At 45.9% G+C, this 16,398-nt stretch overlaps 1 protein-coding gene across 2 annotated transcripts in view; it reads right to left on the bottom strand.

The window, feature by feature from the left end:
- Window positions 1-413: 413 nt before the first annotated feature.
- Window positions 414-16,398, bottom strand: part of LOC119396401 (uncharacterized) — a 93,020-nt gene continuing 77,035 nt past the window's right edge. For both annotated transcript variants that reach the window (XM_037663608.2, XM_037663607.2), the window contains exons 7-10: window positions 16,069-16,230; window positions 11,603-11,793; window positions 5,756-5,964; window positions 414-1,893 (exon numbers count right to left, since the gene is read on the bottom strand). In XM_037663608.2, the coding sequence (XP_037519536.1) occupies window positions 1,754-1,893; window positions 5,756-5,964; window positions 11,603-11,793; window positions 16,069-16,230 (702 nt within the window). In that variant the 3' untranslated portion in view covers window positions 414-1,753. The remainder of the gene's footprint in view (window positions 1,894-5,755; window positions 5,965-11,602; window positions 11,794-16,068; window positions 16,231-16,398) is intronic.

Here is a 16,398-nt window from a genome sequence, read left to right on the forward strand (position 1 = left end):
CATTCTTAACTCGATAAAACTATCGAGATGCCTTTCCTACGTTGAGAAATTACAGGAATGGAATTGAACTGCCCGGCCATTCCCGGAATGGGAATGGGCTAAGTTTTTTCATTCCGAGGAATTGAAAGGAATAGAATTGCGGCAAGTTCTAATTCCCCGGAATGGAATTGTAATGGAATGGAGGCGCCCATTCCGCAACACTGGATGCCACAATACAAACTACACTAACAAAACTTTTGCATGGTAATTTTTATTAAAATAAGGTCATCTCAAAAGTAGAGAGAAAGAGAGAAAAAAACGAGAGCATAACCACAGGCAGAGTGCACGCGACAGACACACTTTGGGTGTTTCCAAAAAATGATACACACGACAAGCTCGAGTCACAAACACAGTGTAAACTGTGTCCGCTCTGCGCATAAAACAGAAACTTGTGAGCAACACACAGTTCCCTTTTAAACACAGTCGAAAGTCTTCTTTACAGGTCCGCGTCACATTTACGTACGCAAAGCAGCGCACGCAGAATGAGATAAGACGGATGGATCAACCACCGACGCCTGCGTCGCAATCAGGCCGTCTGCAATATGCATCTGTAAATGTGACAGGGACCTACCCATCACACATTATGTACACTTTCTAAAGATAAAATTACAAAAAGCAAAGAAATGGTGCTCATTGTTGCAAAAAACGCGGTCACGGGAGAAAAATGGTCTCACAACAGGTGAAGCAACGATTCCGGTGACTTGAACAACACCAGTGGAATGTAGCGAGTGAGTTGTTTCAAAGGCATGCGTGAAGAAAACAGCCGTCATCATTTTTCCTTTAAACTATAGCGCATATATATTTATATGTGACATGTTTATAAAAATAAATATCGAAACAACGCACACATTTACACCGGTCCTCCATTAAGACTCGTCAGATAGACCAGTGGGGTGCAAATGTGTTTTTTGAGGCTTGTTTGTGAACGTAAATTCACAAAAATAAGCGAGCATTATTGGGAGAAACGGGAAAAGAAAAAAAATGATAGGACACTTGAATAGCAGCCTACAACAATACGATGGCATTCGGCGGCAAGCTCGCAACATGACACCTGACTTGGCCGAAAAAACGGTATGAAACAGCAAACAACTATAGTATAGAGCAAGCGTTAAACCAACAAGCTTGACAGTGGCTATTTACAGTCTCTTCAACGTAGCATAAATGGAGCCTTTCCAAACAGTTATATATATATATGTATATATATAATATGTAATATAAAATGTATCTGTTAACAGCAACTTAAATGCAGTCGCGTCTGATATGTCATTCGTGAGAGAGAGAGGAGGAGACGCGTGCATTGTGTGAGTGTGCGCGTGCGCGTTATCCGGAACACTTGCATTTTTTAGATGTACACCGGTGTTGTTGCATTTTTGAGCAGACAGTTCTCGCCTCTATGTACACTGGCGGCAGCTTTGGCATTTTCGGGGTCTTCGCCGAGTCGAGGGACCGCCCACCACGACCGTCCCCGCACTGAATAGTCGCTGCAGTCTGGTGTCGGTGCGGCGGTGACTTCTCGACGGACCACAGAACACTGTGCCGGGGTACTGTTGCGGGGAAACGCACAGTCTCCAGAGTTGCGCTTCACTCACAGTTCTGGCAGTAAGCTGTTTGTCTGAAAACTAGCGGTAATGAGAGTGATGCGCGTTATCGAGACTGAATGATGTGTCGAGTTCGTTTTCCCCCCTTTTTTTATATATGGATCTGCTCTGAGGTTTCAGCGCTTGGATTGCATTGACGGCCTCAGCAGCAACGATCCGTCGATCCACAGGTTTGGCCTCTCCAACATGGAACGCCACAGTGTCACCTCTTCGCCGTGAGAGTCCATCCAGTCCACGTCGCGTCCGTAGAGCTTTCCTGCGAGAGACAGAGCGGGAACTCGTGATCGCATGATCGAGAAATCAAAGTAAAGTAGAGGCAAATTGAGGTTCTTGGAAAATTTCGTGGAAAAATTTTCATGAAAATAGTCAAATGTCTTTTAACAAAGCAGTTGGGACCAACAAGATCCTTCGTTATAAAAGTACTACTACTACTGTACTACTGCTACTACTGCTGCTACCACCACTACTACTACTAATAATAATAATAGCTGAGGGCTGCGGAGAATTTTGACCACCTGAGGTTTTAACGCGCTATGACACGACACTGCACAGTACACGGGTCTCTAGCATTTTGCCTCCATCAAAATGCGACTGCTGTGTCTTGGATTGAACCGGTGCCTTGCGGGTCAGGAGTTGAGCACCGTAACCACTGCACCACCACGACAAACAAATGATACAAGCCACTTTGCTGTAAAGATCAAATATTAGTTGCAGTAAAGCACCACAAGCACAATCGGTAAAAGAAAAAAATTATTTAATAGGAATTCTAGAGTTACAGTCAATGACCGATTTTTATTGCGATAGCAATTATATGGACAGTCTCGACGGGTTTTCGCCGTTGCTGTCATGTCCTTCCGGTATCAAGTCCAAATTGATAAGATCCCCCCGTGCATTGTATGTTCTACTGCGGGTAAAAGCGAGCGAGCAGGGGCGACGAGAGCGGGGGCGCGACGAACCCGGCCAAAGCAGAGATCAAACGAGCTGGCCCATTTCCGTCGCTCCGAGGGTGCATGCGATAACATCACCCCGCTCGGGAGGCCTGCTGTCGAAGCAGACAGGAAACGCCCCGCTGGTCTTTAACGACCATGAAAAAAGACGCGAAGTGGGGGGCGGGGGTTTGTCGCGCGAGCAGCCACGTTGAACTTTGAATCTAAGGGCGCGATCGCTGGCGCGCACGCTATCTTGAAAGCCATCACAGCGGGCGGCTCCTGTACCCTTCTACATGCTGTGCTCTCAACTCAACACGAAGTGACTATGCGGAGAGCATCTCTCCCTGGAGCGGCCGTATTCTCTTACACCAGCGTTTTGTAGTTACACGAGATCGGATACAAAACAGTTAGCTGCCAGCCTCACTTCGTGCAACACTACAATTTGTTGCTATCGCATTCATTTCGACGCCCTTGCGGTAAAACTGTGACTTTTTTTGGCCATACTGATAACTCGAACACCTTTATAGCACTGCCACTAATTATAGCCAATGTCTAAGGACGTCTCAAAATTGGACCTTTGCCAACTGATTTTCTAGATTTTCGTTCTGCTAGCAGGTCTGAAACGCCATTAATTGAAACCATTACCATCACCATTTAGATTATCTCGCAGCCCCGAACTGTTGCTCTCATGTGCCTGATGTGCTAGAGCCGTAATGTTCTCCAAAAGTCCGCTTCAGCGCAATGAAGGGCTGTACCGAGAGTACCAAGATGAACAAGTGGATTGGCAAGCCTTCAAAGCTCTCACAGATGCGGTTGTGATGATTTCGAACCCCTAGGGAAGTAAATAGGCATTGCATTTGTTTTTTCAAACTACCAGATCTTTTAGACTTCGCAGACCCTAGGCAGCTTGAAAAATTGGGACACTAACTGTATTCGATGAAAGAAGGAAACTTTTCATGTGCACACTTCATCTGAAGGAATGCACGACTGGAGGCAACCTTATGGTACTGATGCTCACGGCAAGCTACAAGATGATAATCAGGAGCAATGCAAGTCAAAGCTGTAGACTGTTGACAATCATTTATTGCCTCCCATGTGAAAGTTCTCAATCCGCAGTCTCTACTCCGTAACTATGTTCGTCCAACCTTCAGCTTCTTCCCGATTCCTGTCTGAGATGATTTGGGTGACGTTGCTGTTCACCAGCCCTGATCATATCAGCATGAGCATATGGGGATGCATGGAAGAAGGGGTATCACAGATTACAACACTGTGAAATACGGATTTCCCGGTGTAGATTTTGTTCTGCTGTCAAGCGCTTCCTACACATAGCACTAGCACAGTGTTGGCTGTGCAGAATAGCAGTGGTGCTGCTATGTTGTTCCTTTGCAAAATAACGAACGAGCGGTCGGAGATGCGCTAAGATCTTTCGTTGCAAAGGCAATTTCGATTTAGCAATGATTCCCATAAGGCATTCGCAATGCATAAAAAAGAAAGGAATCTGGGTAGAACGTCTGCAGCCCTACGTTATATAAGCATACCTGCCAAGTTTGGAGAAACGGAATCCGGGAGATCGACTCAACGGGGGGTGAGGGGGGGGGGGGGGCATGAAGTATGTCGACCGCGGGGGGGGGAGGGGGGTACTGCGATAGCAATTATATGAACACTAGGCAGTTTTAGAATAGCGTACGCAAAGCTTTGCGTTGGCTTTTCGCGCAACTGCGCATGCGTCGTACGCTAACCGCTTGCGGGCTCCTGTTAAGTGATGAAAATAGTGGGCTGCAAACGCTAACACTAACGTAGCATACGCTATTCTAAAGCTGCCTACTGTCAGCGGGATTTTGCGGTCGCCGCTGATCTGTACAGAGTCCAAACCGATATCATCGCTTACGCATCGTCTGTTTCACGTGTGAGTAAATGCGCGCTAGCGCTAGGGATGAACGCGGTTGAAGCAGAGATGAAACAACCCGGCCGTCACCGTCGCGCGAAGGGCACATGCGATAACATCGCTCCGCGTGCGAGGCCTGTCGTCGCTTGCTTACCAGTTATTTTGTCGGGCAAGGGACCATAAGGGGCGCCGTTGAGACGGGGGCGGTCGCGAGCGCTATTAACGCTATTAAATATTAACGGCTGATATAACCTATAACACATTTAGGATCAATTTTTAAATTGCGTGTAGTGCATTTGTACGCGAAACGTCCCACCTCGCGTCACCGTGACGCACGGGGTGCGCAATGCACTGGACGCGCGGGGCAAAACTGGATTTCCGGGAGATTTTGCTATGACCCATACAACCGGGAGAAACGTTCAAAATCAGGGAGTCTCCCGGGTAATCCGGGAGACTTGGCAGGTATGTATAAGTCTTTGTGTTGTACGGGTGCTTGTCCTGAATGCATTTGAATGTACTTAATGAACTTGAAATTCCTAATGAAAACTATAACAGTGGTACTAATAACAACATTACATTTGACATTAAAAAGACAAAACAATTTAATTAACAACATGGGCATTCCAAAAACGTACAAATGAAAGAGGTACACGAGAAAAGCTCACTAGCAAGGATGGAATAGCTGGATTTTTCACAAATGCACCAAGTTCATGGCCAAGTGTAATAAAAATCCAACAAGTTTCTCCAAAAGTGGATTTTGAAGACTTTTAGCACATTATGAAATCGTAAGTGTTTCGAGGACCACTACAAATATATATAAAATGAAATAAAGAAGCGAATGGACCGAGGGGGCCAGCTTTTTTTTCGCACAGCCTTATGAAGCCAACTACAAGTGAACTACAAGTAACCCCTTGAATATATTTTTGATACGTAAAATATTTTATACCCAATTACCTATATATAAAATTCTTTTGTGATCCCCTTCAGACTTGATATATCCAGGTTTTACTGTATATTGGGAAGAGTAACAAAACACACCTGATGTAACTTTTCCCACTCTGTGCTTCAGGATAACACAGTGCTGCTCTGTTCGGATTTTAAGTAGGGAACACAACAGCTGGAAGTTGACCGTGATCGCACAAGAGAAAAAAAATAGTAATAAAGCCTTCTGTTCTCACATTTTCTTGCAAAAGGAAAGAAAGAAAACACGTCTGACTGACAATCTTAAACTTTCATTAGAATTTTTCACCCCCTCCACATCTGAATGCAACCCTCCTTCCATGTAAGCGCAGAAATCAGCGCACCTGTGCCAAGGCCAAGCCGTACACCACCCAGGAAGTCATTGCTGGTGATCTTGTCGTAGTCCCAGATGGTGAGCTCGAGGCAGCGGTCCTTGAGTTCGTCCAGGGACACGTCCGGGTAGACGAAGGTGTGGTTCCACTTGGGGTTGCAGCTCTTCTTCACCACGGGCGTCTTCTGCTTGCTCCCTTTGGTCCGGTCGGGAAGCAGGTAGCTGTGCAAAGGAAAAATGCGGACTTGTTCAGAAGTAAACACAGGTATTAACACACCGTCCGCACTGCATTCAGCATCTCGCTGTGGTTTCACTTTTCCACTTTTCACTCGACAGCTCCCGACCTTTGCTGAACACTGAACATTGTTTATTTTTGCAGGAAGAATACAAAACTTCCCTGCGGGAGGCAAAGACAGAAGGTTTTTGCCTGATGAAGTCCTCACCTCCTGATGATGACTAATAGAGCCTGCGTCAGTTGGTATTACATATTACACATTTCGTCAGGCACAAAGTGCTTGCTTCGTCTTAGATCTTATAACCTGCATATTTTTTCATACCTGTACATTCAGAATGATCAATACATTCAAACGCATGCTTCTTTCTACATACGCAGACATTCAGAAAGTTCTACATGAATTATACTGTACAAAAAATTGATGGAATCAGACAATCCTGTTTTAGCATTGCAGTTAAACAGCAAGAGAAAAAAGAAAGCTAAAATGCAACTAAGTATACAAGCAGCGTTAAATAAAAACGTCCATGATTGTTCTACTAACACGCCAACATCTTCAAATTTTCTAGAATTCGCAATGTTAGTAAAAGGTGAAGGTAACAGGAACAAACTGCAGGAGATTACAAAGAGGGGAGGGACAGGATTTTATTTTTAAAAAAGGAAGAGGGCTTCCCTGTTTTTAAAGGGCCAGTAAACAACCCCGATGTCCAAAAATTGTAATGAAGAGCAATATGCGCACTTTTGCTATGTGAACATGCTGCCGCAAGAATTTTGCGAATACGTGCTATAATAAGGAAGTTACAGTGGTTAGAACATCCGTTTCAGCTGGTTTCAAATTATCGCGCGGCCTCACCATCCTTCTTCGCCACATGGAGGGAAAGGCGTAGCCCGTCGTCGTGACTCCGCCCACTTCGGCAACGTGACACGACGTCAGTCGCAATGCACTTCCGCTTGCTGCGGCTCCTGGTTTATTGTTTATATTGTCGCACGTGCTCCGTAACTTGAAGGGCAGTTTTCGGCTCTTCACTATTTTTAAACCTTTGTGACAGTTCACAATGCAGCAGGAATGCCTGCTTGCTTTCCGAGACGTCGAAGGGGCGCGAGAGAAAAGCCTGGGAGAACCCGTCCGAGTTACCGGAGATTCCCCTCTCCCCGCTCGATTTGCAGCCGGCAACTGAACAACGCTTCGCCTCATGTCGAAGGCGAAGTGCGTGCAGGTGCTGAGGAATATACGCGCGACAACTGCGTTGCCGAGACCGCATCACCACAGGGCCAAAAAACAAGGCGCAGTTTCGTAGCGGTGGGTGGAAACAGGAACTGACGTTAACTTCACAACTGTTTGTTGAGACCTGGTTTAGACCAATCGACGAGCTCAGTGCTACGTCAACTCGCCGATCGTCGAGTTGGCGTCACTGCGCGTACGAGGAGGATTGGTCAGGCGTAGGAAAGAAGCGCGGGAATTGTTTTTCGAAATGAAGGGTCTGCGCGGCGCGCAGCGCTGTAATATTCGGAAAACGTGATCGCCGCGGTCTACTGCACGAATTAGCGAGCTTGTTTGGGGGGTGTAAAAAAAAAGTCGCAACCTGTTTACGGGCCCTTTAAAGAAGAGGGCTTCCTGTTTTTGTCTGCTACATACTCTGATCTCGAAAATGGGTGACTGTAATCAATAATGGTAGTAAATGACGCTAAGGAAGAGAAGGAAAAGCAAATATACATACAAGTCCGTGATGTTGCGGAACGTGTGCCATACACTTAATGCGGTGTTTTGTAAAAAGCTTATGGCTGCTATCACAACTGCTAGAGTGGTTTAGTTGCATTGAGTTCAGAGACCCAAGACAAAGTGATCACATTTGTCCTTAATTCATTTAACAACATGACACAAACAAGCAGAAATGCTTAGCCTGTTCCTGTTGCCCTTTCAAACAGAGCTTGCAAATTAATTTAATAAAGTTATTTTTCACTTGCTTTTTAGCAACACACAGGTATGAAACAAAATCTCAGAAGGCCTGCTTACTAAACGACATGATTGCTAATACATTTCTGACACATAGGCTAACAAGACTCTCCACAAAATTGACTTGTGCTGGCGACACACCATACAGTGCAGTCTTCCTTATGTGTTCTTAGTAAGCACTCCAGCAAAACAGAAAGCGCCCATTGTTTTAAACCGAATCTGCCAAAATGCAAAATAACATCCTGTGCATTTGGACAATGCAAAACACTGGACACTAAACCGTAAAGCATAAAATCTGCGTGTCCAAGACACAAAGCAGAGAATGAGTACACTGCACGGACCGAACTGCATAGCCATAAGAACATGATGAAAAAGTGGCTTGCAGAGACGTAGGGCAATGCGATTGTGGCGGCACCTGCAATGGGCCAGTTCGACGTGTTTGAAAGAAGTGCTGGAATAAAAACTGACTCCAAAGAAAACTGGGCTTCTACTAACTATAATAAACGTTTATGGAAGTACCATATATTGCCGATTATAAGTTGACTCCGATTATAAGTCGACCCCCCAATTTGCAACCCCTTCCATGGGAAAAAAAGTTGACTCCTAACACAGCCTCATGCTGCGGCCATAGTGCTTCAGGATAATCTAGCCATAGCTAATAAGTTTTTCAGAAGAGGGAGTGATGCCAAGAAACATTTATTTGCCCGTGAAACATTGCTTACGACTCGTCGTCGCTTGAGAGAAGGACGCAGTCACGGTCATTGCCATCATGTGAGCCACTGCTGCTGCTCACCGTCAGAACGGGTGCCGGTGGTACTGAGATGCCGCACGTTGAAAACACCGCGCGGACCGATTTGACCCAGCAGGAATGAATGCTTTGCCTTCAGATCACTCACGTAGCGAAGAAACGCACACTGTTTTTCTTCGTAGGCTTCGGGCAACCTTTGGCATACAGTTGTGCATCGTCTTAGGCTCAGGCCATTCCGTTTCATAAAGTTCGTGACCCATTTCTTGGATACCTTGAACTCGGTTTGCAGGATGCACATATCCTTCGCGACAGTACGTGCTTTTGCTTCAATATCATCGTAGCAAACACTCAGGCTCTTGCTTCTCTGGTCGTGAACCCAATATCGAACTGCCTCCTCAGCGGCAGGGTATCGTCCAGACTTCGGTCCGCGAAAGGAACGGCGTGTAGCAGCGCACGCGAACGTCTTGGTCCTTTGTTTTCTCCATTCCCTCACGCACTTTTCCGACACATCAAACTTGCGCCCTGCTTCAACGTTGGTTTCCGACTCTGCGTAGAGGATCGCTTCCCTCTTGAAAGCAGCGCTGTACTGTTGCCGGCAAAGCGGTGGCATCTTGGCATCCACTTGGCAACGTTGCAAATCGCGCACACCACTGCTCATAAGCGAAGTGAAATGCAGAAATGGCGAACAGGCATGAGCGCAAAAAGACGCGAAGACGCTTGTGGGCGCATGTGACTGGTCAAGTCATGTGGTTTAGTTCCCCGCGAAGCGTTGCCAGCCCACATGGCACTGCCAGCTTTTCTGTGGAACGCCAATGGTTTGTCAACGAATCGTTTCTATTGTATGAAAACAAAACTGCAGCGCGCATCGCAAGATAAATTCCTCTTTATTCATAGATCATCGTTCGCCCTCTATCAAAGGTTTGAAATGCTGCTTTCGAGACCGTGTTTCCCAAGCAGTTTGCATTAATGCCGCGCGGTGGTGATTTTTAAACGCGCTCCGTAGTATCGCCTCGCGTGGTTTCGCTATGGTTTCGCGATTGTCGTGGCAGATCGCAAAAATGTCCAGCTCTGAAAGCGGCGCGCATGCGCTGGGAGATAGCTGTTGCCGCGACTCCGCAGCCTCTGCGGCTGATGTTATCGATGCGTCGAATAGCAGGAAATCCAAGGACGATGACCTTTCGTCGGACCCCACAGATAAGTCGACTTTACGATTCCACGTATAGGTCGACTCCGATTATTGGTCGACCCCCGAACTTTGGAAGGTCATTTTATGAAAAAAAAAAAAAAAAAAAACGCCGACTTATAATCGGCAATATACGGTAATTAAATTACATTATATCCAAGGCTATGGTGTGTGTCGACAGCATTTCTATTACTGAGGGGATGCAAAAAAGGCAACACCTTTACACTTACAAAGTAGTTGGATATATCCCTTTCAGCAAAGGGCCTGCACCAGAAAGGAGATGCTCCTTAGTTGTGTGTCACCTCATGCGAATTCCTTTCGGTAGATGCTGCTCTGCTGAAGGGAATTTACCCCCACAATTCAGTAGTGTGCTTTAAAGTCACTTTTACAAGTAATCACTGAATGACCTCAATGTGGAAGATTATTGCCTCATGAACCGACTGCTGCAAAAATTTTTCAAATCCGTCAAGAACAAGCGGAGTTAAAGGAATCTGTTGTATACTTTGAGTACATTCCCTCTTCTTTCATCCCGACAGGCGTGGTGGAACCTACACAGGGATGTGTGACTAAGGCGTGAACAACCTATGTCAGTGCATGTCAGGAAACGCGATCGCTCTCTTCCAGTGTTTTTCCAGTGCACAGTAGTGCTACACCTGTGTAATTTTAGCACACTATGGAGCGCGGCGCCGGCACGTGGCACCACCCCGGGGCAAGAAGTGCATCTGATCCAAACTCCGCTCTTTGTTTACGCTGGCTATCGGCCAATACAGCACTCTGCTAGAGGAAGCCATACAACAGCCACGAAGAGAGTGAGGACGCACCTCTGTTTGAAAGGAGGGCGCTTGAGAAAGTGGCAACTTAGCGCTCCGCCTGTAAACTCTGCTTGTCGCACACTACTGGAAAATTTGGCTGAGGTTTATGTGGGAAAACCACGCTTCGGCGTCTAAAGGCACCAGGAAAAAGAGATGCAAAACCAAGCATCTATGTCCAAGAGCATGTTCTCTTTCACCCAATGTTCTCTTCTTCCTCGTCGTTGCCGAAGTCCTTCGATGCACTTGGCTTCCCCGTGGGTGGTTCAAACAATTTACAACAGCGTTCAGAGCAACCTCTGCTTTCTGCGTTACTTATTTTTTCATCAAGCACGAAGGGCAGTTTAGGACCCCTTTAATATGATGCCACGACTTCACTCGGTCATTTCTGAATAACATGACATCTGATGTGAACATTAGAAGCACGGAAGCTCGGGCGATTTTGTAAGACATCATGGAACAACTTCAAAGTGCCAAAAACAAGGACAGACGAAAAAGTGTGGACATACCAAGTGCTCGTTGTGTCCATTCTTTTTCGTCTGTCCTTGTTTCTGGCGTGTTGAAGTTGTTCCATGATGATGTGAACATGCCTAAGATGCTCATTACAAATCCATCAGCGCATACACGAGAGGTGTTACGATGATGTCAGGCATTCAAGTCATGGCTTCTATAAGAATGCGATGGGGCTAGTTGGTATGGCATCATTATTATTTTGTTGCGTTATACTGAAACACTACGACAAAACGAGAAGGCAGGACCCATATGTGCACATGTGTGTCCTGCCTTCTTGTTTTGTCTTAAGTGTTTCAGTATAGCACAGCAAAAGAATGGTCATGGCTTCTAGTTAAGTGGCATTCCTGAACACGGGGACTAGACTGTCCGTGTGTAACAGGTATAACGGAGAGTATCATGGAACGCAATCTGGCAAACAGACCTTTTGCAAAAGGGGTCGGAGGTTCCGTTGGAGCGTGTGGCCGTGAGGTTGCGTGCCTCCTTGACCAGCACATGCAGGGAGCCGCGCACGGGTCCCTGCTTGATGCTGCGGCTAGTCACGTCCGGCGGCATGTACTTCAGCGCCAGCAGAATGTCCCCCTTGTAGCTCAGTGGAACCTCGGGGCACTCAAACTGAAACACGGTAAGGGCTTGTTGCATGATTTATGCATACAGCACTATATACTGTCGAACCCACATATAATGAATTATTGTGTATATCGAACAGCTGTAAAATCACACTGAATATATTGTAAACATATAAAATATTACATATATCGAAAGACCTATATATGGAACGAATTACCTATATATGGGTGTGACCATCTGGTGTTTCTTGCTACTTTACACCCGTGCAACACGATTCATTACCTGGACTTATTACACCAAGCAAACTCGATATGGAAGTGCCTTTAACTAAACTAATATGCAGCACCCCCACGAAGTTTTCCACTACAGACATCACTTGCCGATTTCATGATTGATGTGGCCTGACCACGGAAAAAGAAGTATTTGAGAAGGAGAAACTGCACAGCCGCTGCAGCACGACAGGTGACGCTTCTGGCGTGTTGGCATCGTTTACATGCTCTTCTATGGATGCGACGCATAAAAATCGTGATACCGCCTCGTACATCGTAACATTTCCCAGATTTCTGTCTGTAACATCAATTGGTAGATGTGACAGATATTTTAGCTGCAGTTACTAATAGATACTGCCCGAATTATAGGTTGTACAGCACTTTAAACGAGCTGCTAGTTGTGGCCCCTGTCTGCTGCAAGCATGGGCCCCTCACTCACATGTCGTGCGCACGCTTGCGTAGGTGGCCTTGGGAGGGAAAGTTCCCAATTTGTGCCAGCAAGCTGTCACGCATTCCTTCTTGATTTGCAGGCTTTCTGTCTCTTTAGCGCGCTCAGTGGCTTCCGCATTGTGCCGGCAGCGCTGACTTCTCAATCTTTGCGCGCGCTTTTCACGCCGCAAAAAGGCACGGAGAAAGTATTGCTCCGTGATCAAAAGAGAGCACATGGCAGATTTCCACCGGTGCTCCTTTAGGATGGGGCAGAAATGCGTTGTGCCGAACTGCAACAGTGGGTACGCATTCTGCGAGGAGAAGGTAATTACCTTCAATGTTCCTAGTGAACCGGTGAGGTTGGAAATGTGGGCTCACGCCACACAAAGGAAAGATCCAGAGCTCACGCCTCATGACTACTTTTGCGAGAAGCACTTCTCGGAGAGTAAGTCCCATCATTCGTTCAAAAAAAACTCACAGGGTCCCTTATGCATTAGACTAAGACGACTCGAAGGCAAACGCCATCTTCTTCCTCTACTTTTTTTCTTCAGTCGATGTGTCTGTCCTGCCCCATACCCCTTCAAAAGCTTTATGCGCCTAACATGGTTTTGCATGGCCTCCAGGATCAGAGGCATTGCAAGCTTTCTGCACCTCACCTGGTTTTGCACTGCCTCCGTGATCGGCCCACCAATCACGGAGGCAGTGCAAAGCTACGATGTCAAGTGATGACATCAGAAATTTTGGCGATATGTGACGTCATCACGCGATGATTTTTCGCATCACTCACGTTGACGCCGCCGAAGTGGGACGCCAACGCCGATGGTCAACTGAGGCATCTAAGGCTTTCACCATGAAAACTATACCTAACCTATTGAGCTCACGTTATCAAAAATTATAGATTTCGCATTCTACAAGATATATCACTCAGGTAATTTTCCTGTGTGACGCCATTTTGTTCGTTAATTTACCGAAAAATATGGAGCCGGCGAGAACACACAAGAACTTGGCCGTAAAGTGCAAATGGAAAACCGGCTCCAAATGACCTTGAACCGGCGAGCTTCGTGGGAGAGCGTTTTTCCTTTTCCGCTAGCGGACTTTCACGACAGAGGGCGTGTCAGTGCTGCGCCCGATTCCGTGACCTGATTAGGACGCTCGAGCGAGCACAGTTTCTCCTCCTCAAGAATTCTCGCTCCGTGCGCCTGACCTCCCAAAGCAACAATAGATTATTGATTTTTGCCTCCTTGTGTTCTTTAGCATGCTTCATCTCAGTACATGAATGTTTTTCTCGTGTCCATCGAAGCATGGCGGGGGTCAAGCATGCAATCTCGAGCTTAGTAGTGGTTCAGCTTATCAGCTTATCAGCCTAGACGCCCCGGGGGGTGCAGGCGCACTCTTATTAAACTGTTGGCGGATAATTTACCCAACCTAATCACTTAGTTTATAGGTGATTGTCTCAATAAATTGAAAAAGGTAATTGTTTGCACCATGTTTGCATTTTGAACAATGTACAGGCGTTCTGCATGCAATACAGTTAACATTTTACTAGGGGTGTGCGAATATTCGAAATTTCGAATATTTTTCGAATAGTGTTTGCTATTCGATTCGATTCGCACTGAAATTTTACTATTCGAACTATTCGAACTTCCCAAAAACAAAGGCAGTCAACGTCCGGTTGGAAATGGTCCCTAGATTTTCAATATGCTTCACCTGATCACACCCCCGTATTGCGGCAAAGCTGCCTTTCAAGCTCCGTTATGGTCGAACTTAGGCAAGAGACAGACAACGTCCGTTTAAAAGTGGTCCCTAGATTTTCAACATGCTTCACCTCATCACACCCCCGTATTGCGGCAAAGCTGCCTTTCAAGCTCCGCTACGGTCGCAAATGTATTAACTCAAGCAAACGCTGGTTCCAATATGGAGATGAAAGATGTGGCAGAGTTGGGGGCTCAATTAATGCTGTTTTGGACCTGAAATTTGGGCAGGAAGTCCGAAAAATCGGACGCCGAAGCTTTTTAGCATCCAAAATTTCAGATGTTCTTATATATCGACGTCTACGAGGCAGATTTGGAACTCCGCACTTGAAGGGAGCACATCCTTGTCCGCCATATCAGTTGGCCTTCCACAGCAGTTGAAAGAGGAGGAGAGGCTGAGGAAATGGCATCTCTGCCTATCACGTGTAAAGTGTTGTCAGCAACACTTTGGTTGCACCAAATCATGTACATAAATACAATTCGGCCTCTACATTGCCTCATTCTTGATAAGAAAGACAACTATGAAATATGACCCCACCAGCGCTTCATCAACCTAGCGAAAAGAAACACTTTCATGTTGTGATCTCACAAGAACATACTTAGGGATTCTCTGCAACTTTTTCTGTAATTTCACTTCGAATTATTCGAAAAATGTTTGAGAAATATTCGAAAATTATTCGAAATTATTCGATTCGATTCGCACTCAATCTTTATTATTCGAATTCGCTTCGCACCTAAAATTTTGCTATTCGCACAGCTCTACATTTTACTTATTCATTTATTGCAAAATACTCTGCAGGCCCCATTAGTAGCAATGACTAAGGGGGGCATCAAATCATCATAAGAAATCCACTAATGACTAATGCAAACAGGGTTTTAATCATGTAAAAGTACAAGACATGTGAACAGCAGGAATGTTTGTGAACGTGATTGGAAAACAGCTGTACACAAAAACATTTCCAGTGTATACGTAATTGCCTAATAAAAATATTGATGGATATCGCACAAAAATGGGGACAGCTTCAGCATCCACATTCTGAGCACTGAAGTTATTTAACAAATGCGTAGCAACAAAATTAACATCACAACGATGCTAGCCAGTTGCTGCAGCAATATGTCCGTTACAATTTGTCATATCTTGCTGAAAGTTTTAAAATTCTGCTTTCGCTCTCCGCCAAAGAGGTTGTACATCGTGCTGGCGGCATAAAACGCTGGGAACAGCGCATGCAAGCCACGGAACATGAGGTGCCAGCGAGCACTGTACGCTCATTTGTCGGTAAGCGTTTGTACGATAAGGAAACACTCACACACAAGGATCTGAGTTCAATAAATATACCAACGAACAACGTTTGCATGGGGACCATGAGTGGTTCGTTTAGTGCTAAAAAACATGAGATGATAACGCACAGGCAGCACAGCCAGACATTCGAGCTATTTTGCGTATCCCCTATTCCAAAAGAGAATTTTAGCAGGGTGGAAATATGTGTGTGTGTACAAACACAAACCCACCCACACACACACACACTTCAGTGACTGTGCAGTGAGCTTCCACTGCTCACTGCACAGCCCTTATCACACTACCAAGGATCTGAGTTCAATAAATCTACCAACCAACAACGTTTGCACGGGGATTACGAGTGGTTAGTTTAGTGCTATGAAACATGAGATGATAACACACAGGCATCACAGCCAGACGTCTGAGCTATTTCGCATATCCCCATTCCAAAAGTGAATTTTAGCAGGGTGGAAATGTGTGTGTGTGTACATACACAAACCCACACACACATTTCGGTGACTGTACAGCGAGCTTCCACTGCTCACTGCACAGCCCCTATCACACTACCAAGGGAGCATAGGCGATACCAGCTTACCCTTTCCTGGAGAGCGAAGCAGCGGACTTCCGTCTTCTCGAGTGTCTCGTAGGTGAGAGGCAGCATCACTTCCCCGAGGAAGTCATTGCGGCCAAACATGTCACTGTGCCACACCGACAGCCACAGGGTGCGCGCCTGCAGCTCGCTCATGGTCACCCGGAACTGTATAGAGAGTATCAAGAGATCAATTCAATTTCTTTAATTCCAGACATAGAACATATAAAAAGTTACTGGTTGGACCGATAGCCAAAGGCTGGTCGTGAGTCCAAGGAAAAACATTAATAATTACGAGTACGTAACAATGAACGAAAGAAGGGAAATTTTTTCCGA

Source organism: Rhipicephalus sanguineus, chromosome 6 (genome assembly GCF_013339695.2).
Source record: "Rhipicephalus sanguineus isolate Rsan-2018 chromosome 6, BIME_Rsan_1.4, whole genome shotgun sequence".
Taxonomy (NCBI): domain Eukaryota; kingdom Metazoa; phylum Arthropoda; class Arachnida; order Ixodida; family Ixodidae; genus Rhipicephalus; species Rhipicephalus sanguineus.